This window comes from Aspergillus oryzae, chromosome 2, assembly GCF_000184455.2.
Source record: "Aspergillus oryzae RIB40 DNA, chromosome 2".
In the NCBI taxonomy this organism is placed as follows: Eukaryota; Fungi; Ascomycota; class Eurotiomycetes; order Eurotiales; family Aspergillaceae; genus Aspergillus; species Aspergillus oryzae.
In genome coordinates, this window is record NC_036436.1 from 1 (window position 1) to 25,592 (window position 25,592).

The following is a 25,592-nucleotide window of genomic DNA, read 5'->3' on the forward strand; positions in this document are numbered from 1 at the left end:
TGACCCTAATGTTGACCCTAATGTTGACCCTGACCCTAATGTTGACCCTAATGTTGACCCTAATGTTGACCCTAATGTTGACCCTAATGTTGACCCTAATGTTGACCCATATGCTTTACCATACAAAAACTGGTGGTGAACCATAATACCACTATTTTAGCCCCTGGTGGTCGAGGCAAGACAGGCTGTGGTAGGGGAAATGCAATTGAGATTAGGCATCTTGGCTTTTTTTTTAATCAAGAACCTTCCCCTCCAATTAAACTGAACGGCGAACATGTCCAGATTCATTTCTCCAGCCCATTTATCAAACCGACATTGAGTTTCCAGCCAAGGCGAAATCTTAGCCACCATGGCCACTCCCACCACCAAACCAGCCTGGTACCAAACCAGTGTCACGGCAATCGACCCTGCCGCGCAGTCCATGCTGGAGAATTACAGCGGGCTCAAACCCGAAGAGGTCATTCCCCATGTCTTAACCCTGGTAGGCACAGACACAACCCCCTGCTTCGAAGCACTCATCTTTCCCCCCCTAACTGAAACCCCTTGCAATTACCAAGAGAGATGAAGCCTTTCAAATTTTCCCCTACCCCTGCATCGGCCAAATGCGCTTCCTGAGCTGTCACCTATCCCGCCTGCCATTCTACCAGCACGTGCTTGCCCGTTTGCGCGTATCCCCTGCCAACGGTTTCCTCGACGCAGGCTGCTGTGTCGGCCAGGAGCTTCGGCATTTGGTCTACGCAGCCTCTATTCCCGGATCCCAATTATATGGGTTCGATCTAGAAGCGGGGTTCTTCGAGCTCGGCTATAAGCTCTTCCGCGACAATGCGGATGCCTTCCCCGCTACCTTCGTGGGCGCGGATCTAGGTGGGTCAGATGAGGATTGGGAGAAGGCGGAGATCGTGGGTACGATGAAGGGTAAAATAGATGTGGTTTGGGCGGGCTCGTTGTTGCACTTTTGGGAGTATGAGGGGCAGCTACGCGGCGTGGAAAGGTTGATCGGGTTGACGAGGGGAGAGCCCGGGTCGATCGTCTGTGGACGGCAGATGGGGAGTACAGTGGCCGGGGTGTATGATTTGAATGGGTTGACGGATAAGACGATGTTACATTATAGGCATAATGTGGAGAGTTTGGTGGAGTTTTGGAAGGAGGTGGGTGTGAGGACGGGGAGTAAGTGGGAGGTACAGGCGGAGTTGGAGATCGGGGAAACGACAACTAATATGCGGGATAAGGCGAAGTTTATGGATGATAATACCAGAGTCATCTGGTGGTGTGCTACCAGGGTGGAGTGAGTTGACTTGTTAGGGAGTGTCAAGGTGGGAATAGGATTATTAGTATGAGGTATGAGTATGAACCGGGCAGGGAAATAATAGTAAGCAATATGGGTACTATTAGGGTATATGTTTCCACTGCCTGCCTGTACTTCTTATGTACTGTACAGTATATACTACCGGATATCCACATCTATTTTCACCACGATCCCGTTGGCGGACACAAGAGCTCCGGCCCGTGCCCGATCTTCCGGGTCCTTCGAGGCACAGCTGGTGGTGAAGTGGCCCATATGCAGCTGCTCGGTGCTGCTGCTGGCCTCCTCCTCGCGCCGCAGGCGTGCGGCCCGCGCCGCTCCCGTCGAGACGCGGCTGTGGTACGTATTCCCGCCCACGCCCCCCGCCGTCCAGCTCTTGGAGCTGCGAAACTTCTTGCTAAAAGCCACACGGAATCCCGAGGCAATGGGCACGGCGGTCGCGCACACGATGGCCATGTTGAGTTGGATCACGTCCAGCAGCTCGAAGGGCGCGGCGGCGTAGGTAAAGTCCGAGTGCAGGTTCGTCTCCTTGTAGAGAACGACCACGCGAGCGACAGCGGATACGATGGCGCTGTGGAGTAAGATTAGGTTATGGATATAAGGAGATTCAGGCAGAGAAGAGGGAATTTACATGAATCCGACCGAGAACACAATCATGAGCCCTGATTTGCGGGCGAGCGGCATCTGCAGAGTAGCGATGGTGGCAATGGGCAGGATCAAGATCGCGACATCAGAGACCAGGTCCAGAATCAGCGGCAGGCCGTCGGCGATGGTGGTGTTGTGGCAGGTGCCGTGCATGGTCGACTGCGAGTCGAAGCGCTCCCAGTAGAAGCTGGGCGGCACGCACGAGAGCACGTATGTGATAGTCGAGCCAATGCCCCACAGAACAACATACACCATGTTAGTCCACCAGAAGATGCGCAGCCAGATCTGCGCTACGATGAACAGCCGGCGGTAGTACAGGAGCAGGGCAACCTTGGTGGCCAGCATCGAGGGCCCGTTGAAAGCGGCAGTGAGCCACACGCAGAGGAATATCCACTTCAACGCCTGTCGCGACGGATCTTCAGATTCAACGCGGAAGATGTGGTACCCTAGTCCATAGTGCACTGCGACTATAGTGGCGATGGAGACCACGTTGGCGAAGAGCTAAAGGCAGAGAAGGAGGGGTTAGTGAACGTAGCCGAGTTCGTGTATGCAGAGCGGCGGAAGAAGAGAGAAACATACGACGGCCATAACTAGCCAGTAGTCCTCCTGCATGGGCCGCTTCTGAATGCGCCATTGGGCCCAGATACGTAGAATCACCCCCAAATTGCCAAGTGCCAACATAGTGATACAGAGACCCAGCACTACCGGCTTGAGGGACTGCGACCATGCCACCAGCTCTGCCGCGGTTAGCGTGGAAAAGTGGGCAGAGGACGACGAGGACATTCTCTCCGACATGGCGACGGCGATCGAGTCATGTAGGTAACAAAAGATAAGAATATGACAATTGATGGAGCTGGGATGGGAGGACAATTTTGCCAGGTTATCAGGCCCTCTTTGACAACCCAACGAAGCCCATTGTCAGAACAGAGGAATTTGGCCACTGATAAATAACTCTCACTGCCCCCTGACTGTGGTCAGATTGATTATGGTGACAGGGATACTGTGCTGGACGGTACATTAGTTCCAATCTTCATGGGAAACGAAGAGGGGAAGGACCAGAGTTTAGGAGAACAACCAGTCCACATTTCCGCCCCTGCAGTGGCCCTAACTCCTGCACAAGTAAGATTCATCAGATTTATTGCCCCCTGTCTAGTATGCCTCCTCTGCTAAGACAAGCCTCGTAAATCCGCAATGGCAGTGCTTAGCTCTGCAGCCCGCCCATAAAAATGTACTCAAGCGCCATAGGGATTGTCGAAAAACAAAAAAAAAAAAGCATCCCGAAACCCCTCTCATTATCATGTTCTGCATCCTGTTCCTTCGCCTGCCGCTTTCAGGATGAGCAAAGACCAACTTCAGAGCAACAGTCCAGAAAGCATCCATGAGACCCGGCCCCACGGCGAGGCCACCAGCCTGCTTGAGCTTCTGCAGCGAGCTGCAACCACGTCTGCAGGAGTAACCTTTTACAAGACCTCACCATCAGATACAGAGGCGGGAGAGCGTCTCTCCTATTACCAGCTGCTTGACCAGGCCCGCCACGATGCACACTGGCTGCAAACCTCCATGCCGAACCTAAAGCGGGACACGGTGTTCCTGCTGCATTTTGACACCCATGAGGAAAACATCCGCTGGTTCTGGGCCTGCACAGTCGCGGGATACTTGCCTTGTATTGTCCCCAAGCTTGCAGTTTCGACCGACCGTCGCATTGCCCAGGCCAAACACATTCTCCAGATGCTGGATGATCCGGTAGTGCTCAGCAACAGCCGCATGGCATGTGCCTTTCAGGGCGTCGACACACCACGTTTGTATCGTATGGATCAGGAATCCGCATTGACTTCCACCACCACCTCCTCCTCCTCCTCCGCCTCCATTCGGCTTCCGATGGGTCGCAACCAACGGGCCGATGATCTCGGAGCACTGATGCTTACCTCTGGCAGTACCGGCTTTTCCAAAGCTGTGTGTCTCCGCCAGCCACAAATGCTGGCTGCAGCGGCTGGTAAAACTGCGCACTGCAGGGCGACCTCACAGGACGTCTTCATGAGCTGGGTCGCACTCGACCACGCCGTCAACCTGGTTGAGATCCACCTCCAAGCCATGCGGCTTGGGGCCGAGCAGATCCAAGTAGCTACGGATCTGATGGTGGCCGAGCCGCGCCGCTTCCTCGACCTTGTCGATCGCCATCGGATTTCTGTCACCTTTGCCCCCAACTTCTTCCTGGCTCTGCTGCGCGATCTCGTCTGTTACCCCACACCGGAGCAGAAGGCCAAGCCTGCCCCGACCTGGGACCTCTCCTGTCTGCGCTGCGTCTTTTCCGGTGGCGAGGCTACCGTGCGACAAATGACGGTGCAGCTCATTCGTGCCCTGGAGCCCTACGGCGCCCAGACCTTCATCCGCGCCGGCTACGGCTTGACTGAGTCATGCGCGGGCATGGCTTGGGACCTGGTTGACCGGACTTTGGATGACCTCCGCGACGCGACTAGCGAGTTTATGTCCTGCGGCCGGCCCATTCCCGGGGTGGAGATGCGCGTGCTGCGTGAGACCGACAAGAGTGAGGCGGCAACCGGCGAAGAGGGCATGCTGCAACTACGCGGAACCGTGCTGTTCAGCCAATACTACCGTGATCCAGCTGCCACGCGTGCAGCCTTCACGTCCGACGGCTGGTTCATCACGGGCGACAACGCCTACCTGGACGTACATGGCCAGCTGTACGTCACTGGCCGCACCAAGGACACGCTCCTACTCAATGGGCTGACCATCTTCGCGGTCGAGGTCGAGCACAGCCTCGAGCAGGCGCGTATCCCCGGTCTGACCCCAGGCTTCACGCTGGCTTTTGCCCACCGGCCTGCTGGCGCCGTTACCGAGTCCTACTGTGTGGTATACCTGCCCAGCTACGCCCTAGACGACGCTGCAGCTCGGGTCGCCACCAACGAAGCCATCGAGCGCATCGCCAGCCTGGCCGTGCACGTCAAGCCCATCGCTATACTCCCCCTGCCACACAATTACTTTGAGAGAACTTCCCTCGGCAAGCTCTCCCGAGCACACTTCCGGCGCATCTTCGAGTCGGGGGCTCTCGACTCCGAGCGGGAAGCGCATGAGACCAGCATCCACGCGCACCGCCAAGCGCACCGCCAGGCTCCCTCCTCGCCCACCGAGCAAACCATCCTCACCCTCGTCTGCAGGCGCCTCAACATAGATCCAGACTCTGTCAGTGTGACTACCAACCTCTTCAGCCTAGGTCTCTCCTCGCTCGACTTCTACACCGTCACCCAGGATCTGCAGCAGACTTTTGAGGTTGTCTTCACCGTCCCGGACCTCCTCATGGACCCAACCGTCACCGGTCTTGCCCGACGCCTTGCCTCCAAACAACAAGCCAGCCCTATCCCTGCCCTCTCTCTGGTATCAGACACCACCAATGAATATGATCCCGTCGTGCCCCTGCAACTCTCCGGCCCCAAAGCCCCCTTATGGCTCGTCCACCCCGCCTCTGGCAACGTCCTCATCTTCACCAACCTAGCCCGAGCCTTCCACGAGCGTCCCATCTACGCCTTCCGCTCCCGCGGCGTACAGCCCGGCGAGTCCCTCTTTGCCACCATCACCGAGATGGCAGACACGTACGCGGCCGCCATGAGGCGCACGCAGCCCTCCGGCCCGTACGCCATCGCCGGGTACTCGCTAGGCAGCAGCATAGCCTTCGAGATCGCCAAACGGCTTGAGTCCGCCGGTGAGGAAGTGCGATTCCTGGGCGCGCTTGACGGGCCGCCCGATATCGCGGACTTGGTTGGTCGACTAACCTGGAACGAGGGACTGGTGATGGTCGGGTATTTCTATGAACTTATCGACGAGCCGAGGTGCGTGGCGCTTATGCGGCAGTTGCGGGATGTGGATGCTGAGCTCGCGCTGGATGTGATTCTGGGTGAGGCGGATAAGGAGAGACTGAAGGTGTTGAGATTGGATAGGGCGGGATTGAAACATGTTACGGATGTTATTGCGGGGTTCTCGAGCGCCGCGAAGGGATATGCTCCCCGGGGGAGTGTGGAGGTGCCGGTGGATGTGTTTGCGGTGGATCCGTTGTTGACAGTTACAGATGATCGGGTCTGTTGGGTAGAGAGGTATTTGGGGCAGTGGAACAAGTTGTCGAAGAAAGGGATGGTGGTGCATCAGTGTGTAGGGAGGCATGCGGATATGTTGGGAGCGAAGTATGTGAATGAGTTACAGCTGGTGTTGAGGAGCGTGCTAGAGGAGAGAGGGGCTTAGAGTGCATCATGGTAGATTATAGATGTGTGTGATGGTGTTTGGGATATGGCGACATGGTATTAGGCTTCTTCACGGCCCATCCTGGCACAGGCCCAACCCCAGCCCAAGCCTACAATAGGTAGGCTGCGGGGCCCAGTTACCTGAGATGATTTTTCAGCCCCAGCTGAACTTTTTCATTTAACAGGTACTTGGCACGGCGACGTTCTTGAGTGTCTCTTTGCTATCATTGCGTTCATTGCGTAAATATGTCTCGCTGCACTATATATACATCCCTATGTATCGCTCTCTCTTCCCTATCTTTTCGGTTTGCTCTAGTAACAGCAACAAGTCTAACAGAAGTCTCAACACAGACAGATGGCAATGTCAAACAATCAAACATTCCTCACCCCTTGTACTCTACTCGTCGAGGACCATTTCTGCTGCGAGGAGACCTCGGTTCAAGATCTGTATAATGCGCTCCTGGTTGTACAAAAGCTACCGATGACAGGGGAGCGAATAGCCAAGATGGGCGAGCTCTCAGATCTCGGTGGACTGACGGTAGGCATCAATTATAATTGAACGCAATTACCAGGCCTTCGCTGACAGAAGGAAAGATAATGTAGAAGCTGGGGCAGATTGCGGAGAAATGTCACAAAGTATGTTGTTCACCTCCAGTCAAAGTGTGGCTACTTATTGCATGATCTATAGATACAAGCATCAACTGGCATGTTGAGGGTATGCCTATCGTGAGGTACCATTGAAGAATATTTCTGAGGTATCTGGGGCCCAGGTATATTATCAAGACATTCTTACTGTGTGCGATCAGACATTGACTGTAGCTTCGACGGCGGAGGCTGATTATGGTGAGTATAACCCTGAATTCTCGGACAGACAGCTCACGGGGGTAATCTGTAGACGTGATATTCAACGATCTAGAAGAGATTATCAATGGTCCCGGGAACCAAACACTTCAGGATCGAGTGGATACCACGATCAAATGTCGCATGGACAACATCACTCTCCTAGCACATGCAGCTCAGGGTACGACGGATGGTATTAAAGAGGGCACGTTCCAGACCATTGATTATCAATTGAAGCTTCGGACTCTTTCCGATGAGCTGAGCTCTCCCGAGATTCAAAATAAGCTGCGTGGTATACTTTACGTGGTATACTTTACAGTGAAGAGGAACTCCAGCATGATCTGGCTGGGCTTATTAAGATTCAGGTAAGTACTGTTTATACTTTTATTGCGCTCAAGGGTAGTACATAATGTATGGGCAGAACTTCCTAGCGGGGCAAAATATGAAGAATCAACCAGCTGCTTCCATTAGCAATCTGGAGACTCTCCTGGGTGAGCCCTGTTTTCTTTTCATCCGAGTATTGGTTATTGTTGACCGATTTAGGTGCGGTGAGTGCAATCTCGAATGATCTCAGCAGCTTGAGGGAGTCAATCCAGGAAAGCGCACAGCCTGGGCCCGAACTGCTGCTGGATATGGATAAGGCCGTCTTACTTCAGGATCCTCAACTCACAACCTTGACGCTACCGCCGAGTGATGATATGCTGGATGCAGAGACTGCTGGTCCATCGCAGAACAGACAGGCGCTGCTCTTGCTGGTGCGTTCTGCGGCGGATATCTCGGAGCAACTGACGGCCACCATTGAGGTGGTTAATAGACATTTTATGCGTAGTCTGGGACTGACGGAGAGGATGGAGTCAGCCAAGTCCCTGTCAGTTTACGGACTAGACTCGTTGGCGGCTGTAGACTTTTGCAACTGGTTGCGTCAGGAATTAAAGGTGACCATTACTACATTAGACGTGAGCAGTGCAAAGACTCTGAGTGCTCTTTGTGAGAGGATTGTCACCTGACTGCGGGAGAATCGTTAGGTCTGCATGGATGAGCTTATGCTGCCATTCAAGCCAGCACCACTACCAGCACTTCAGACCTTCCCGGAACGATCAAATTCCTTGCCATCGATCTCTCCGATCTCCGTACCGTGAAGCCTTTCGTCACTGCCTTTTTCTCACAGGAATCACGGCTCGATATCCTCTACAACAACGCCGGTGTTGCTTGCATATCCACTGTCCCAGCGCACTGTCCAGGGACTGGAGCCGCACATGGGCACCAACTGTGTGGGCCCTTACTTGTTGACCTCTTTATTGTCGGATATTTTGGTCCGTATAGCCGCAGCATCTGACACGGCCCCCAACAGTGTGCGAGTGATCTGGTCCAGCAGCCTGCTCGTCGACACCTCGGCACTATCTGAAGGAGTTCCGCCGGGTGATCTGGAGAAGCCAAGTGAGGACGCGATTCGAAATTACACGATCAGCAAAACTGGAAACTGGTTCCTCGCCGATCGCTTTGCAAAGCGCTTCAATCCGGCGTCTGTGGGAACATCTGACAGTTCGGCTTCCGAGAAGCGTGTAGTGAGCATCACAGCAAATCCGGCCACGGTACGCACGGGTATCTATGATAACGCGCCCAGGTTAGCTATCTGGCTGGCTATGCCCTTCTTTGCTACCGTTCGGGATGGCGCGCATACCTTTCTATGGGCGGGGTGTAGTAAGGATATCACAGTCCGCGACGGCGGGCGCTATGTGATTCCTGTTGGACAGTGGCATCCGAATCCGAGAGGCGATCTGCTGCACGCGATGACTGAGAGAAACAATAGTCTCGATGCAACTAACTATGCAAAGGGCCTCGAGGAAAGGGCTGAGAAGCTGACACGGGAGTTCCAGTGAATGTGTTGGTAGTATATTAAAGAGCCTGAGGCAGAAGACAGCCTGTGGAGGCCTGGGGAAGCCTGGGGCATGGTGCCGAAGGATCGTATTGTAAATACATCTGGCACGCCTTGGCCATGCCCTATCGTCATCTGGGGAAGAACGCCACGGCCCCCACCTTGGGCAGAAGAAACTCTCCCCACTCTGCCTGTTGCAATCATTTAATTTAAATGTTTTCACCGCGGCGCGAAGGATAAAACACCCGGAAATCCGCCGCGGAGATGATTTTCCTTTCATGGTGCAATCCGAACAGCTGAACCACAAGTCCTTTTACCAAGAGTGCTGGCAACCAAGAGACAATCCATAATCCGTCATTGCGTCCCATCGAGTGTTTTGTTTAAAAAACAAGTGGCATTTTGAATCGTCCAGATGTCTGCCGTTGACGTCGAGGACGATTATAACATCCAGGAGGCGTGGGAAAGGGCTTGTGGGGCATTTGCGCAGACGACCAAGGTCGATCTCACTACGTCTCCGCAGTTCACCGTCGACGAGGTCCTGGACCAGATTCGGATCAAGCAAGATGAAGGCGACGAAAAAAACAAAAAGTTCAAGACTGCCAAGGATGTAATAGGCAAGACACTGACATTGATCACCGTCCTTGGGGGTATAGCGGCTCAAGGTGCTAGCATGGTGAGTAGACTGATAAACGGAGAGGTCAGTCCTCATAACTGAAACCCGTAATGTAGGTCTTCGCACCTAGTAGCCTTTGCTTCAATGCGGTGTCGTATCTGATTGCCACCGGGGCTAAATACAAGCGCATTTTCAGTAGTCTAGCTGAGCTCTTCCGACGGATCTCCGATGTATTGGAGCGCTGCAAGATCTATATGCGCTTACCAGCAGATGCCGTGGACATTTCCCTTCGCAAGATCATTAACGAGGAGTTGGTGTGTTTTGTTGACATTTGTGCGCTGTCCATTAAGGTGCTCAAGGGCAACAAGATCCTCACTGCCCTTAAGGTGTTTGCCTTCGATAGCGATGAAGGGGTCAGCGGCCAATTGGATCGTCTGGCTTTGCTGGTGGAACGTGAATCTGAGATGCGAGCAACTCTGGGATTTGAGTCACAGAAGACCAGCGAAAGAGCGGTCATCGAAACCCGAGATGGAACTCAGAAGGTCAATGCCTCGGTTGACAAGCTGCTCACCTTCGAGAGGAAGAGAGACGCGGACAATGCGGCGCAGCGGCTCCTAAGCAACATTGATACAAATCTCGGCACACCCAGTGAGACTTACAAGGCCATCCAGGCGCTTTACAAATGTCGCTTGAATGACCAAATTTCAGGCAGTGGAGAATGGCTTCAACATGATCCTTTATACACGGCGTGGGCAGATATCCGGCGGTCCCAGTTTTCCATTTTGGGGGTCGCGGGAGGTGAGGGCGTTGGCAAATCGTTCCTGTTTGCGGCCATCGTCAAGCACTTGCAGGAACTGTACGCGGAGGCTACAGAGGATATGACATGCACCGCCATTTCCTACTATATATTCGATCAACAAGAGTTGAAGGACCCATCGCTGATCCAGGCCCTGGAAGTCCTGGCCTGGCAAATTGCCAAAGTGGATATGGTGTATCGCAAGGAGTTGGGCTCAGTCAAGACCGCCGGTAGTAACCAGATTGGGAGCCTTTGCAGGCAACTCTTTGGCAAATGCTACAAGACCGACTCCACATTCTTTCTCTTGTTCGATGGAATCGACCAGATGGACAAGCAACACCTGAAGGAGTTCGTGCAGCTTCTAGAGGAATGGCAGAGTACGGCTTGCACATGGCCTCGGTTCACTCTTCGTATTCTCTTAATTGGACGGACGGAGACGATGAACAAGATCAACGCTCAAATCGAAGACGAAATTTCAGTCATCGATGTGGCGTCTGCGAACCGTGATGATATGATCAACTTCATCAACGACCGAATGAACAAGATGGAGATTCTCGGTGGATCGTCGGACCAAGTGGCTGCGCTACGCGGCGATATTGTGGAGACCCTGACGAAGGAGACCAAGGGCGATTTTGTCAACGTCGGACTGCTCTTAGACGAAATCAGCCGCAAGAAACGCCCTAGAGAGATCCGCGACATTTTGGCGCGGTCGGGAGAAAATCGATCCGACACGATTGCTAGAAAGATTGAAATGCTCAGCGACACGCTCAGCGATGACGATATCTCCGATCTCAATTATTTGCTTACGTGGGTCGTGTTTGCAGAATATCCACTCACCCTCGGGCAGCTGGAAGCTGCGCTCTTCCTTAAATCTCGCGAGCCTTCTCTCCGACCTCTAGCAGAGACCATAAAAGATCAGTATTCTTCCTTGCTGTGCATTGAAGGCGTACACGTTTATCTTGTCTCCAGTTCGATGAAGGACTTTTTCCGTACGAAATCGGATTCAGAAGGCACTAGAGACCACCAGGATTTGGATACCGTCGGCGATGTCAGTGAGGCCGAAGTAAGAATCGTGAAACGATTTCTTGAGTCCGTGTGCGACCCGGAACTCTTCAACAAATTCGGATTCGATGAATTCTTCAAACGCAAAATGAAACGAAAAACCGTTCGGATTGCGGTAGACGCTGAGACGGCACATCTGATGATCGTGTCAGCGTGTCTGGAGATTATTTGTTCCAAAGCATCGCTAGATCTGAATCCTTTGCTTCGGTATGCGGAGAACAATCTGGGCTACCATCTCAAGCAAGCGGACCCTTCATTAACACAACCGCATCAGAAGATAGCAATAGGCCCGCAGTTGGTGAAGATCTTTACGGATGACGAGGTCATCGACCGATGGTGGAGGGCGAGCAGCTACCGACTCCGGGTCCTATGGATCTATCACGATGACCATGTAGAGGTCACGTTGAAATGGCTGCAGGACTCTGCCGTCACCAAAAATATCTCCGAGGAGGAGAGAAAGTGGGTCAAGAGTCTGAGTTCCAAATCCGAGCTCGATGCAGATCTCCTTGAGCATATTGGCAGAGTCTGTGCTCGCAAGTGGCTCCAGTACGGTCCAAGGGACATTGCAGATGTGTTCAATGCTGTGCGTGGGTACATCACCAAGGTATTCCATAACCATCCGCTCCCTGGCAAAGATCAATGGCTGACTCCTTTTCAGATTGAGAACCGTAAAGACCCTAAGATCGAAAGATTAATCAACGACCCGGACGCTGAGCAAGTAGAAGCCTCCCAAATATTAGATGCAGCACAATGGGCTCAGGCGCAGATTGGACTCGATACTCTAGGCTATGAGGAGAATTGTAATCTAGCACGTACTCTGCGAGTCTTTGACAAGTACGACGAGGCTATAGAACATTTCAAACTTACATCTACACTCGCGCAGGATAACTGGTGCTCACAGTGGGGACTAGCAGACTGTTATGCCGGCCGGAAGGAGTTTACCACCGCTATCGAAATCTTAGAGGCTACAAAGAAAGGCATTGAGAGTGGAGTGATAGGAAATGCTGAAGAGCTCAAAGATGAGCTAGCGGAGATGATTCGAGACTTAGCTGAATGGAACAAGGGAGCTGGCCGAAGTGAAATAACTCTTGATATTTACGAGAAGCTACTACAAGAAGCCCCTCATGACTACGACACGGCTCTTGCACTCATGACGCTGTTGCACAAGCAGGGGAACTACCAGCGTTTGCTTGAGTTTCTCCAGTCAATGAAAAATTCTACAGACGAGAGCAGTGGTTTCGATCGGCAGATCCAGAATTTCCATACGCACTATGATCGGCCAGAATACCATGAAGCTCTCTTCGCATCTATTCGCAGCGACCAAGAGTTTAACATCGTCCTCAAAAGCTACGAGGCAGCTATTAATGCTGCCAAAATACGAGTCGCGCAGGGAAAAAAGGCCAGCAGGCCTGAAGAGGAGTGGAGGGCACAAATCTGCCAGATTGATCTGATGTATCATCTTGCACTTCTGTACTACGACAACAGCGCCGGAGACCTCAACCGGGTGGAATTGGCTATCAATCAGTGGCTACAAATCCTGCATATGAATGCAAGCGATGACTGGATTGTTGCCGATAGACAAGCACGTACCGCTTCAGAGCTTGCTATCGTCTGCTTTGAGAAAGCTCGACAGTACCCAGACACTGCTGCAATTTACCTGGAGCACCTAGAAAATGTCGTAGCGCTCAAACTCGGGGATGATACTATTCATGGTACATATCCAGCGCGGCTTCTTGCTCGGTACCACGCCCTGCACGGCGATGAACAGAAAATAAAAAATGTCCTACGACGCTACATCAAGCTGAACCTTGATCTTCTGTCAGATGATGATCCACTCAATGACTGGCAAGGATACAATGGCCTAGCGATGCATTTTATGTTCGCAGGCCATGATGCCGACGCTCTAGCCGCTTGGTCATTAATAACTCCCAATGATACTACGGAAAACACTGAAACTCCCACTACATCTGACACAAGCGAGCGTAAAATCGAGGGACCCTTGAGAGACATCTGCGACGGTGACTGCGGCACCTACTGGACGTTCGCAAACAACTTTTTCCTCTGCAAGGAGTGTAACTACATCAAGTTTGACCAACGATGCTTGGACAATCTGCGGAACTGCACGGCCGAGGGGAGAATTTGTAATAAAGATCACGAGATGCTGCACGTTCCGGCCTATGATCCAATGGAGCGACGGAGAATTGGCGACGGCAATGTCAAGGTCGGCGAAGAGATTCTGTCGGTCAATGAGTGGCTGCAGCGAATTCGCAAGGAGTGGGGTATACAGTCAGCCGAGGAGTTTGGAAAAAGGTGATCTCATGAGCGAGCAACAACGAGAAGGGTGAACGCACCAGGAGGAGGCTGGGGTCATAAACTGAAGTGAGAGTGGGTGAGACCAGATTGAGAATGGACAGTGAGCTTGACAAGCTGCTTGAGGATAGGTAGTACACCAGCGCTGGCGCCCTAGCGGCCATTGCGGCGAACAAGAGATTGCTAGGTCTCGCCGGCTGTCGAGTTCCTGCTCTCGGACTCCTATATTAGATCACTACGATCAGGACAAGACGCAAAATGTTGCCCTGTGGCATGGCTCGGCGTATTATCTACGAGGCTGTTCGCTTAACCCATCCTAAGTGAGTCGATTGCCTTGGATATCTAGGGAGATTAGTTTCTTAGCTACACAGCGTCTTTCAGTCGAAGGTCTTGGCAGATCCTTCCTGTAACATTTCTGAAAAGAGCCTGGGCCCGATTCGAGCTTCAGCCACAGGACTGTCTCCTTCCAATGCCTCGCAGAGACGCACGAAGCATCGGAGGGAGATCAGGGAGGGTGGGGAAAAGATCATCTCACCTCTTGCAGCAAGGCTTGTGGAAGTGATGGTGGATGAGGGTGATGATGTACAAGAGAATCAAGTGATAATGTTGACCCTAAAGAAAATCTCATAACATATAGCTTTTCGGCCCTCAGAAAAATATTTTTTCGCACCTCACGCAGGAGAAAATCCTGTGTACTGATAGACAAAAACAATATTGTCTTCACGCAAAGTCAAAATAGATCCACAAATAGCTATGATCTCTGATAGGGTTTCATTGTTATTAGAGAGATCATCCGGTATTCTAATAGAGCAGGTCAGCTCATCAAGCGTAATAGGCCAATACACAATTAACATAACAGCCAGTATTCGCTTGCAAGCTCGGCATCTTCCGAATCACAAACCTGATCAATTATCGGACCGTACAGGACATTCAGTCCAGAAGGAAATGCTTCCAGCTTCTTAAGAGCTTGCCTCCGGGGTGTTCTGGCACGTCTTGATGGCCCTCTAAACCCCTCCCTTTTCAACGTGGGTGATAAGGCGTTTTATATGATGAGCTTTGTGAATCACAACAATTGCTATCCATTCCCAGGCATCAATTATTGGATGTACCAAAAAATTCTTTGGGATCAACTGGATGTATTGTTCTTCAGCCTGTCTTTCTCTCCCTCTGCCTGTCTTCGCAGCTCAATTTCTTTCTCAAAGACTTCTCTGTAATTCAGTGAGCTAATTCGACCCATTGAGCAAAACCAAAACACATCGAAGCAGCGTTTCCTTTTGGCTCGCCATTACCACCACTGTTGGTGCCGCCGAAGGGGTTGAGACCAGAATGAGTCCGGAGTCAGGACAAAATGAGTCCTGACAGACCGATGGTTGTATATCGCTCTGTTGACCATTGGGTGTACCAATAGGATATCAATAAATCTGAATTGCTGTAATTCCCCTAACGAACTAACTACACTCACCGGGTACTAGGGTATAGGGCACTTATAATAAGGTGTTTCCGTGATAATGAAATGGCAAAGGAAAAATGCACGAGGATTTCAAGTGTAAGTTAGGATCTTTAGAGCTGAATACTAAATAAGCCACATCTTCGAAGGCCACTGTTTTATGACCATTATATATAGGTGAAATCATTCCAACGTTCCTTCCTCATGGTTGTACTACCTTTGTCTCCTCTGGTTAGACCTTCCTGCTCTTTGTAATCCGATCACAGAAGTCCCGAATATGTCGGGTAGTCTCTGCAACCTAATACCAAAAACCTCAATTAGACATCAATGATCAGCATTAGGGGTTTTAGAGGGGACTTACAGTATTAGCAGAGAACAGAGAATAATGCTCGGCATCAATAAGGTCGACTTCACTGACTAGTCTCGGTCGATAGTGTTCCCAGCCTAAAGTCGCGTCAAGGAAAGACTTCATATTCTCGTCGAGCTCACCGATAGAGGCTTTTGTAGAGCTGGCACGCAAAAGATGAACAGGGAATCTTTCTGCAGGGTGGGTGTCCTCCGTGATAGGATTTACATTGCTCCGCTGTTCATGGCACAAACCAGCCTTGCTAGCGTCCAGGTCTTGGAAAAGATCTTCGAATCTCGGTGGGGAATACTCCTTCAACATGCTGTTGAACTGGAACATATTCATTTTGGCAAGGGTGCCATCCGCTGCCATAGCGGTGTCATTGGTCTCCGAGGAAGAGGGGGCGAGGAAAGTTTCATCCACCAACGAGGGTGCAGGGAATACGGAATCTACCATGATGACCCCCTTCACCTCGAAAGGGCCACTCTTGAGACATAGAGCCACCTCCAAAGATATGAGGCCACCAGACGACCAACCTAGACAGTAGTAAGAACCAAAGAAATTCAGGTTATGATATGGCGGCTTTATTATTTAGCTAAAAATGATAAAACTCACCTCCAAGTATAATCGGACCTGACAACAGACTTTTCTGGATGAGATCTGCATAGTGGCGACCTAGACTTTTAATTCCTCCTTTCCAAGCGGTTCCTGATGCATATCCGGGAAAATGAATACCATATAGGGGCCGATTGACAGGGCCCATACGGTGATATGCGTAAGTTGTACCTCCTCCATCGTGAATCATGACAAGTGGAATATTGCTGCTCTGGCCTTGTATCAACGTTGGATTTGAGCTCATCAACCGCTGTAGTGGGGCGTATGCTAGATCATCCTGATTCAGGGGCGTAGTCTCTACTCGCCCAATACGGGACGCGAGATCACTGAGAACAGGGTGTGCAAAAACATCGGCAACATTGAATAGAATTCCACGCCGGCGTGCGAGCTCTACCAATTTCATCGCGGTTATTGAGTTTCCCCCGAGGGTGAAAAAGCTATCATCTGCCTTAATTTGTTTCTCTGCAATACGGAGAATATCTGCCCATAGGCGTTGGACCGCGGCCTCGTCGTTAGTAGCAACCTCCCGTCCCCTGGCAGCTGGGCTAACCGCGCTTATTAAACTTCGGAAATGATTCCACTGTTCTGCCGTCAATGACTCGGCGTCACTACGCAATTGCTTTCGGTTGAGTTTGCCAGATGGCATCATTGGCAATTTCCAGCGCGGAACGTATGCAGACGGAATCATGTACCGTGGGAGGGCATTTCGAAGCGCTTCATCTAATCCGGGTACCATAGACTTCATCTCGTTGTACAGCACTGCAGGCCCAGGATCTGGGAGATGACCTTTCTGCGTCATGACCGCCTCCAGCTCGATGAAAACTACTAAAGTGGGGTTGGCAATATCGGAACAGGTTGAAATGAGATCGGCTACAATGCTTAGCCCCAGACCAGTGAGATCGCGAAGATATTGATAGACATGATGTTCAATCTCTTGCAACTCGACTCGTTGACCCCGTATTTTGACTTGGGTATCTTTCCGTCCAATAAATATGAGTGTCCCGTCTGAATCGTAACGAGCCAGATCACCTGTTTTGTAAAGACGGCCTTGCCTACCAGCGAACATTCCTCCGCCCGCTAAGAGCCAAGGAGGGTTTTCAATGAATGCAGCGGCCGTTCTTTCCGGATCATTCACGTACCCCTGACCCACAATGGGGCCTTCAATCAATAACTCGCCAATCGTGCCTAAGGGGACGAGCCGGTCGTGGCTCGCGGGATCTACCAGCCATGTCACAGCTCCAAATGCAGGCCCGATATTCTCCTTTTGCGGTACCATGCCTTTGACGATTCTTCCGGTTGTTGTAACTGCGCACTCAGCTGGACCATAACCGACCACCAGCTTGAGTTTATCTGCCCACGTTTCTATGTTGGCGGCCGTCAGCTTCTCTCCACCGAGATGTAGCTGTTTCAATGAATGGGCATTCTCAGGGGAGATCAAGGTCGCTGATGATGGGGTCAACATAACAGCGTTAGCATTCGTGGAGCTAATAGCGGCAGAAAGGTTGTTTTGACATAGTTCGTCAGAAGCGATGCAAACACAGCCACCGATCATAAGAGGAACGAGATTCGATTCCACACTGGCATCAAAGCTATACGAGGGGAAGTCTAGCAGCCGAAAGCCCGGCATATGCATGACGTTCTGCCGATAATGTACACCGGAGGCAAAGTTCAGATGCGTGATAATGACGCCTTTGGGCTTGCCTGTACTACCAGAGGTAAATACCACATAAAGTGCCGAATTAGGGTTGAGTGGACCCGGCGTATGCAGCTGCCTCAGTGACCGAACAAAGTCAGAAGATACCACTACAACGTTCGCGGCAAGGCTAGAGGCCAGGTCGCTTTGCCGTGGCGATGATAGAATGTAGTTGGCTTTGATATGGGAGACAATGTGTTGTAGTCTGTCTTGTGGTTGGGACACATCAAGCAAGACGAAAGACCCTCCAGCCTTCATGACAGCAAGGATAGAAATCACCGTCCATGCTGACTTCTCAAAGCATAATGGAATATGGTAACCGGGTGTGGATACAGCCCCGAGCTCTTTGAGATGGTATGCAAGCTGACCAGCGAGAGTATCTAGTTCCCGGTATGTGAAGGTGCCATCCCATGCACACACAGCTTCCGTTGCAGGATGCTCCCGTGCCTGCTGCGCAATGATCTCATGAACTGGTATACTGATGCTTTCCGGAAGCTGGTGGTTCCACTTCCATATCTGCTGGGTATCAATTTCGCTCAGACAGTTAATCTCTCTCAGCGGTCTATCCATTTTCTTCGATAGTTGCATAACCACATTCTGCAGTTGGTTTAGTACATCTTGCATTTTTTCTGGTGAAATGACGTTCGAATCATGGCTAGCATGAAACAAAATCTTATCAGATTCAGGGGCGCATGTCAGCATTAAAGCGTAGGAATTGAAGTTGGACACGTCCCCGCTTATGGTCAGTGACATTTCACTCATGTCATGGTCCATCCCACGCTGAACGACAAATAATGTCTGGAATTTGCAAGCAGCTTGGCAGTCCGCTGATAGCTCCTGGAGGTGCTGGAGGCCTACATGTTCAAAAGGCATCATTGCGATCTCATGATCTTTGAGGCGGTGCAAAAGGTCGGCAACAGGAAGGCCGTCTTCAAGCACTATGCGTCTGGGTAGTGTTGTTAAAGTCGGGCCAATCATTCTTTCGATACCCGGGATAGGTGCATTGCGGCCATTAAGGGTTTCACCGAAAATAACATCTGAGGATGCTGTCAAGCGCGCGACCAAGACTGCCCAAGCTAGCCTAAGAAATGTTGAGGATGTCACGTTGGACGTCGTCGACCAAGTGAATGACATTTCAAGCTTCGTCTCAACATCCGCTTTCGGTTGATACGTCGAGGATGGCAAGGCCGGGAAAGGTGTCGCAGTTATTCCCGAAAACTCATCTTGCCAAAATGTATCCATTTCGGCCCGCTCAAGCTCTTTGAGATATTTGATGAAACCTTTAAATGGCGGTCCAACGTGAAGAGACTTACCATGATATACCCGGATGACATTCTCCATCACCAATGACAATACCCAGCCGTCAAAGATAGCATGATGTGCGGTCCAGACTAGGAAACTTCTCTTAGTCATTTCATCGTCAACCCATGCAAGTCTCGTTAACGGCATCCCAAGTCCCATTGATGTGTTACGGTCATACTTGAGGTAACAGTCTAGAGAGTCATGACTCGCCCAGTGAATGCCTTCCTGTACAGTAACTTGCACAAGATCCTGCCGAGCTGACAGTATCACTCGTGTGCGCATGATTGGATTTGATCGCACAACATAATCCCAGGCTTCTTTCATTAGATCAGTATTGGTTGCATTGCCCATTTGAAAAACATTCTGAGATATATACGCTCCAGGGGTCTTTGTTGAGAGCGCCATCAACCCCTCCTGCAGTGGGGTGCAGGGATATATATCCTCTATTAGTTCAATGGAACAACCGCACTGCGCCGCAGCTACCTCCCTCTCATCAATCACGTATGGATTGGCACCAGGAAGAAGAGAAAAGGCGGGTATGTCAAGTAATTCGGTCCCGGTCTCGGCTGCTTTCTCGGCCATCTCATATAACCTGGGGCGTTGGAAGATATCGGCGACGCTTAGCAAAAGCCCTTGATCTCTTGCTAAGCCTACCAACCTCATTGCAGCGATCGAATCCCCTCCGATAGTAAAGAAATTGTCTTCGGCCTGAATTGATTTCACGCCAAGCGCATCAGCCCATATCTTCTGCAGCTTCTCTTCCTTCGGCGTGGCTATTGCTCGGTTCTGGGCTTTCGGCCGTTCTCTGAAGAATGACAAGTCTTCTGGCGATAGACTGGCAGCGGCAGATTGGAGCTTTCTGCGATCGGTTTTCCCTGATGGCAACAATGGTATGTGGCGTAATGGTACATAAACGGATGGGACCATGTACGGAGGTAGAGTCTGCGAAAGTAACACTTCAAGACCAGCTGTGACTTCCCACATGATGTCACGCAGGACTGTATCCCCTAGGTGATCTTTCTCTGAGTAACCCCTTGACTCCAAAACCTGATTCAGACCAAGAAATGCAATTAGGCGTTTCCGCTGATCACGGTTTGAGGTGACTAAGTCCGCCACCACGTCGATTGTCATTCCTAGCTTCGATTGTATATGCCTCTTTATTGCCCCTTCAATCTCAGCCGGCTCGACACGCTGTCCACGAACTTTCAATTGCCTATCTTTGCGGCCAATATAGTGTAAAGTGCCGTCGGGGTTGTACCGGACTAGGTCTCCGGTTTTATACACACGTCCTTCACGACCAGGTTGAAACCCGGGTAACCCTTTTACGAGCCATGTTGGATTATGTATGAATACGGCGTCCGTTTGCTTTTGATCGTCTAAATAGCCTCGCCCGAGGATTGGGCCTTCAACGAGGAGCTCTCCAATGCTGCCAATTGGGGCTAACCTGTCATGATTGGTAGGATCAGCCACCCACGTGTTAGCTCCAAGACCTCGACCAATATTGCATGGGTCGGTACCGGGAAGAACCGTCTTTGCAGTGACAACCAGGCATTCCGAGGGGCCGTATATGTTGACAAGCGTCGTCTTTCCCAGCCACAAGGCATGATCAGCTGCAGTATTAGCTTCTCCTCCCAATTTCAAAACCTTAAGCCCAGGAACCGATTCAGGTGAGAGTAAACGTGAGACAGAAGGGGTAAGATCTGCCGCATTGACTCTCAAGGCATTGATCGCTCCTGGAATGTTGTTCTTGCGATCAAAGTCCGATGGGACACACACACAGCCGCCCGTGAGAAGTGTGGAAAGAATCACATCGGTGCTGACGTCGAAACTGTAGGATGCGAAATCAAACACCCTCATGTCCAGATTCGGCAGTTGTAGGATTGATCTTCGATAATTAACGCCAGATAGATAGCTGCCATGGGTACTGATTACACCTTTCGGCTTCCCAGTGCTACCGGATGTGAAAGTGACAAAAAGCGGTCTATCGGAATCAAGGTGCTGTGGCATTCGGTCAGTAACGGTGGCATCATCGGTCAATGCGTCGAGCGGTGACTTTGAAACGAGAACTATTGTCAAGTTGAACTCAGATGCCAGGTCAGAGACCATGTCGTACTGCAACGGGGAGGTGAGGACATAGTTCGCTTTTGCTCTTACAATAATCTCACCCAGCCGTTGTTTGGGCTGGGTAGGATCAAGTAGAACAAAAGCTCCACCAGCCTTGATAACTGCAAGCATTGATACGATAGTCCAAACGGACTTTTCAAAGCAGAGAGGAACTAGTGACTCGGCTTCGACGCCAACTTTGAAGAGGTAGGATCCAAGGCGCGTAGACAGGTTATCCAATTCGCCGTAGGTTAGAGAACCGTTCCAAGCGCAAACTGCAGGGGCGGTGGGCCTGGTATTGGATACCTCAGCGATCGAATCATGGACAGAACCTGAAACAGGTACCCATGGCAGGCGATTCCAGCTCCAGATCTGGTGAAGCTCTTTCCGTGTTAGACAATTGATACCTCCAACAACTTCGTGTGGTTCTTGAATCACTTGCCGCGTGATGACCTCTAGCTGATGCATGAGTACTTGCATCTGGCTACGCTCAATTATCCTAGAATCAAAGCTCGCATAAATGTTGATTTGATTGTCCTTGATTGAGATGGTTACCATGAGAGGGTAGGTCGTGAAGAAGGATGCATAAGGCTTGCCATCCTCTCCACAGTCCTCGTGCAAAACCTTCTCAGTCACATTGATCATGGGGCTGTCAAACGAGACTTCTGGGTCCCGTTGAATTACGAGGAGTGTCGCAAATTGACACGCAGTACGAGCATCGTCGCTCAGCTTCTGTATGTTTTGCAGTCCAAATCCTTCGTAGGGGATGCTATTGATCTCATGTCGTCTAATCTCCTCCAAGAATTCAGCCACTCTCATCTCATTCTGGACTTTTACTCGTCGGGGGATCGTTGTTAAAGTCGGACCATCCATCTCTTCGACGCCGGCGACAGGTGCATTGCGACCAGTCAATGTCTCTCCAAAAATCACGTCGTCTGTTTGAGTATGCCGTGACACAAGGATACTCCAAGCCGCGCGCAGTATGGTCGGTAAGGAAGCATGAACATTCAGTTTGGAATCGTTCAAGCTGAATGCAAAATTTGCCGTTGCATCCGCTACCGGCTTGTCCACGGCCGAAGGCAAGTGTGGGAAGATCGCGGCATTAGTCCCTTCAAGCTCCTGCCGCCAATAGTTACTAAACGATTCACGGTTCAGCTCTTGAAGGTGGCGAATAAACCGCTTATATGGAGTCAAATGAAATGAAGACGGTGGCCTCCCATGGTACATCTTTCCCACGAGGCTTGTTATAAGGTTTAATATCCAATCATCGAACACAGCATGATGAGCTGTCCAGACAAGAAAGCATTTCAATAACGACTCCTCGCTGCGCTCGGTGACAACAGTCAAGCGCATGAGAGCTTTCCCGATTCCCATGGGTCTATGACGGTCTATTGCCACGAAATCATTCAGCTTTCCATCATAGCACTCCCATTCAATCGGAACAGTCACAACTGCCTGTGCCAGTGTTTGAGAATCTAGCTGAACGATTCGCGTTCGGAATATCACGCTTGACACAACGATATGAGTCCAAGCCATCCGCAAGGTATCAATGTTGGTCCTATCACTTAACTCGAAAATATTTTGTGCGATATACGCTCCAGAGCGCTCAGCTGATAGAGCCATCAGCCCTTCTTGAAGGGGAGTACAGGGGTAGATATCGACGATTTGTTCTGGCTGAACGTCGCACTGTGGAGCAGCTATCTGTCGGGCGTTCGAAGGAGCTATATGATCCGGCAAAAGATCAAAGAGAGCATCCTGGACATCACCTTGTTTATCATCTACCCGCGTAATACAACGTGCCATATCAGCAAGCCGTGGCCATTGAAGGATGTCCGCGATACGTATCGTCTCTGAGTGCTTATTCTCAATGCCATGCTTTCTAATAAGCCCGACGAGCTTCATTGCGGTAAGAGAATCTCCGCCGAGGGAAAAGAAATTATCATCAGGTTGAATACTACCTGCACGATGGGGAAATATTTGCCCCCATAGACTTTGCAATAATTTTTCCTGTGGCGTAATTCGTCCTTGTGTATCCACTGTTGCAACCTGCGGCTTTCTAAAGGCTGCCAAGTCATCGACCGACAATGACTCTCCCATCGAACGCAACTTCAACCGGTTTATTTTGCCAGAGGGAAGAAGTGGCATACGCCATAATGGAATATAGATAGAGGGGACCATATAACGCGGTAGAACCTTGAAGAGATTAATGGGCTCGAGGATCTCCCACATCGCGGACGTTAACTCCTGTACACTGGGAGTTCCGGATGCTGCAAATCGCTCTTGTGCAGCTCGCTCGAGGCCTAGGAAAGCCAGCAAAATAGACTGCTTTCCAGAATTGCTGTTGACGGAAATGAGATCCACTACGACATCGACCACGCAGTTCCCTTGATTGTAAATTTCTTGCTGTAGATTATGCTCAATCTCCCCGAGCTCAACACGCTGACCATTTACCTTGACCTGCGTGTCTTTGCGACCAATGAACGTGAGTGTTCCGTTGGAATTGTAAGAGACGAGGTCACCAGTTCTGTACAGGCGGCCCCGCCTGCCGAAAGCTCGCAGCCATGGTGGATCTACGATGAACGCTGCTAAGGTCCGCCCCTCGTCATGAAGGTATCCAGACCCAACAAGCGGCCCCTCTATAACAAGCTCGCCGACAGCCCCTACTGGTACCAAGCGCCCAGTATCTGCGGGATCAACAACCCAAGTAACTGCCCCTAGGCCTCGGCCAATGGTATGTGCTTCAGGTGACGAGGGCGAGACGGTGTTCGCTGTTGTTACGACGGTGCATTCAGCTGGGCCATAGCCATTGATGAGCTTCACCGTACTAGGCCATCTTTCGATGTCGAATCTCGAAATTTGCTCCCCTCCCAGATGTAACAGACGCAGGGACGGCACATTTTCTGGTTCCACTAGCCGGGCCACTGACGGCGTGAGCATTACTTGGTTCACATTGAATACTTTGATCGCATCACTAGGATCGGCCTCTCGAGATGCATCAGACGGTACGCAAACACATCCTCCTAGCAGTAATGGTGCCAGAGTAGACTCGATGCTAATATCAAAGCTATAAGAAGCAAAGTCGAGCACCCGCGGAGTGACAGTGTAGAGCTCGGACCTGCGATAATGAACTGCGGAGACGAAGTTTGAGTGTGAAATCATAGCTCCCTTGGGCTGGCCGGTACTTCCAGAGGTAAATACCACGTATAGAAGTGAATCCGGCTTAATTACCGGTCTCAAAGTTCTAGATCGTTCAGAATTTTTTGTGGACTTTGTAGGCTGTACCGACACCACTTCCGGCGCCAATCTTCGTCCAAGGTCCTTTTTCTGAGATGATGTGATCATCAAAGTCGCCCTGGTTTGCATCACGATTGAACGCAAGCGCGCCTCGGGCTGAGAAGCATCCAGCAGAACAAATGCAGCCCCAGTACTAATGACCGCAATGATAGCCACCACAGTCCATGCCGATTTTTCGAAACACAAGGGAATTAACATCCCTGGCCCGACTCCACGAGACTGTAGCTGGTAGGCCAGTTGGTCTGCACAATCTTCAAGTTCGTGATAGGTAAAACTAGCGTCCCATCCACTAACTGCTGTTGATCCAGGGTGCGCCTTAACTTGCTCAGAGAACACATCAAGTATTGAAGCATTGATTTCGGGGGGAACAGCACTGTTCCAATTCCGGATCCGGGCGCAGTCCTCCGGCGTGAGATAGTTTTCAGGAGCAGACAATTCATCATCTCCGACAACAAGTGCTACTAGGAATGAGCGAAACACTTCAATGTAGTCATTTACCCATCTTGTTGAATCGATGAGTGGGTTGAAACTTGCAGAAATTGCAATCCAGCTGCCACATTGTGCAAGCTCAAATCCCCCCGTACTCTAAATGTTCTTAGTATGTGGACCTGAATAAATCCATGGACGCCCAAGGAAGAGGCTCTGGGTATAACGCACCTGCTCGCCATGTTCCCCTCCCGTCGCGCATAACAGATCATTTTGCAGCCAGCTTAAGGAGGAGGTCCCCCTGGGATTGAGTGGGAGTAATAATTTTTCCGTCAATATCCTTTCGTTCTCTAGCTGGGTAGATTGTTGTGACTTCTTCACCTCGGAAATAAAACCTTCCAGTAGCGATTTTGACTTTGTACCATAGATCGCATCTGCTTTGAGATCTGTTGTAGAATCCAATTGGGCAATCACCCGCGACCACGCACATTGCAGAAGCGTACGTAGATCAACCATTTGGTGACTACAGAAGTCATGCAGTGGAGCGGTCTGGATGAGATACTGCACCGGAGTCTGGACCACCCCATTCTTCGGTGTCTCAAGATTCGGAAACGTGTATCCGTTCTTCCCTTCGTCTGTGTGATAACAGACGGCAGGAGACAACATCTTGA

General features: G+C 51.0%; 7 protein-coding genes across 7 annotated transcripts, besides 1 other annotated feature; 5 read left to right on the forward strand and 2 right to left on the reverse strand.

Annotated features, from left to right (window-relative positions):
- Window positions 1–23: a repeat region (II left telomeric region).
- Window positions 24–349: 326 nt separating this feature from the next.
- On the forward strand, window positions 350–1,289 carry AO090001000001 (class I SAM-dependent methyltransferase; the record flags this gene model as incomplete). Its single annotated transcript, XM_001818517.1, has 2 exons — window positions 350–481; window positions 558–1,289. The coding sequence occupies 2 exons, from the start codon at window positions 350–352 to the stop codon at window positions 1,287–1,289; spliced, it is 864 nt and encodes a 287-aa protein (XP_001818569.1).
- Window positions 1,290–1,444: 155 nt separating this feature from the next.
- Window positions 1,445–2,731, reverse strand: AO090001000002 (uncharacterized protein; the record flags this gene model as incomplete). The annotated part of the gene is made up of 3 exons (XM_001818518.3): window positions 1,445–1,874; window positions 1,935–2,449; window positions 2,528–2,731. 3 exons carry the CDS (start codon window positions 2,729–2,731, stop codon window positions 1,445–1,447), a joined length of 1,149 nt encoding a protein of 382 aa, XP_001818570.3.
- Window positions 2,732–3,283: 552 nt separating this feature from the next.
- AO090001000003 (uncharacterized protein) lies at window positions 3,284–6,199 on the forward strand (the record flags this gene model as incomplete). The annotated part of the gene is made up of 1 exon (XM_001818519.1): window positions 3,284–6,199. One exon carries the CDS (start codon window positions 3,284–3,286, stop codon window positions 6,197–6,199), a length of 2,916 nt encoding a protein of 971 aa, XP_001818571.1.
- Window positions 6,200–9,326: 3,127 nt separating this feature from the next.
- Window positions 9,327–10,145, forward strand: AO090001000006 (uncharacterized protein; the record flags this gene model as incomplete). Its single annotated transcript, XM_023234326.1, has 3 exons — window positions 9,327–9,587; window positions 9,644–9,841; window positions 9,939–10,145. The coding sequence occupies 3 exons, from the start codon at window positions 9,327–9,329 to the stop codon at window positions 10,143–10,145; spliced, it is 666 nt and encodes a 221-aa protein (XP_023089463.1).
- Window positions 10,146–10,405: 260 nt separating this feature from the next.
- Window positions 10,406–12,296, forward strand: AO090001000007 (uncharacterized protein; the record flags this gene model as incomplete). The annotated part of the gene is made up of 2 exons (XM_023234327.1): window positions 10,406–11,844; window positions 12,269–12,296. 2 exons carry the CDS (start codon window positions 10,406–10,408, stop codon window positions 12,294–12,296), a joined length of 1,467 nt encoding a protein of 488 aa, XP_023089464.1.
- A 539-nt stretch (window positions 12,297–12,835) lies between these two features.
- AO090001000008 (uncharacterized protein) lies at window positions 12,836–14,015 on the forward strand (the record flags this gene model as incomplete). Its single annotated transcript, XM_023234328.1, has 2 exons — window positions 12,836–13,425; window positions 13,883–14,015. 2 exons carry the CDS (start codon window positions 12,836–12,838, stop codon window positions 14,013–14,015), a joined length of 723 nt encoding a protein of 240 aa, XP_023089465.1.
- A 2,068-nt stretch (window positions 14,016–16,083) lies between these two features.
- AO090001000009 (uncharacterized protein) lies at window positions 16,084–25,587 on the reverse strand (the record flags this gene model as incomplete). The annotated part of the gene is made up of 2 exons (XM_023234329.1): window positions 16,084–25,080; window positions 25,153–25,587. 2 exons carry the CDS (start codon window positions 25,585–25,587, stop codon window positions 16,084–16,086), a joined length of 9,432 nt encoding a protein of 3,143 aa, XP_023089466.1.
- Window positions 25,588–25,592: the final 5 nt, after the last annotated feature.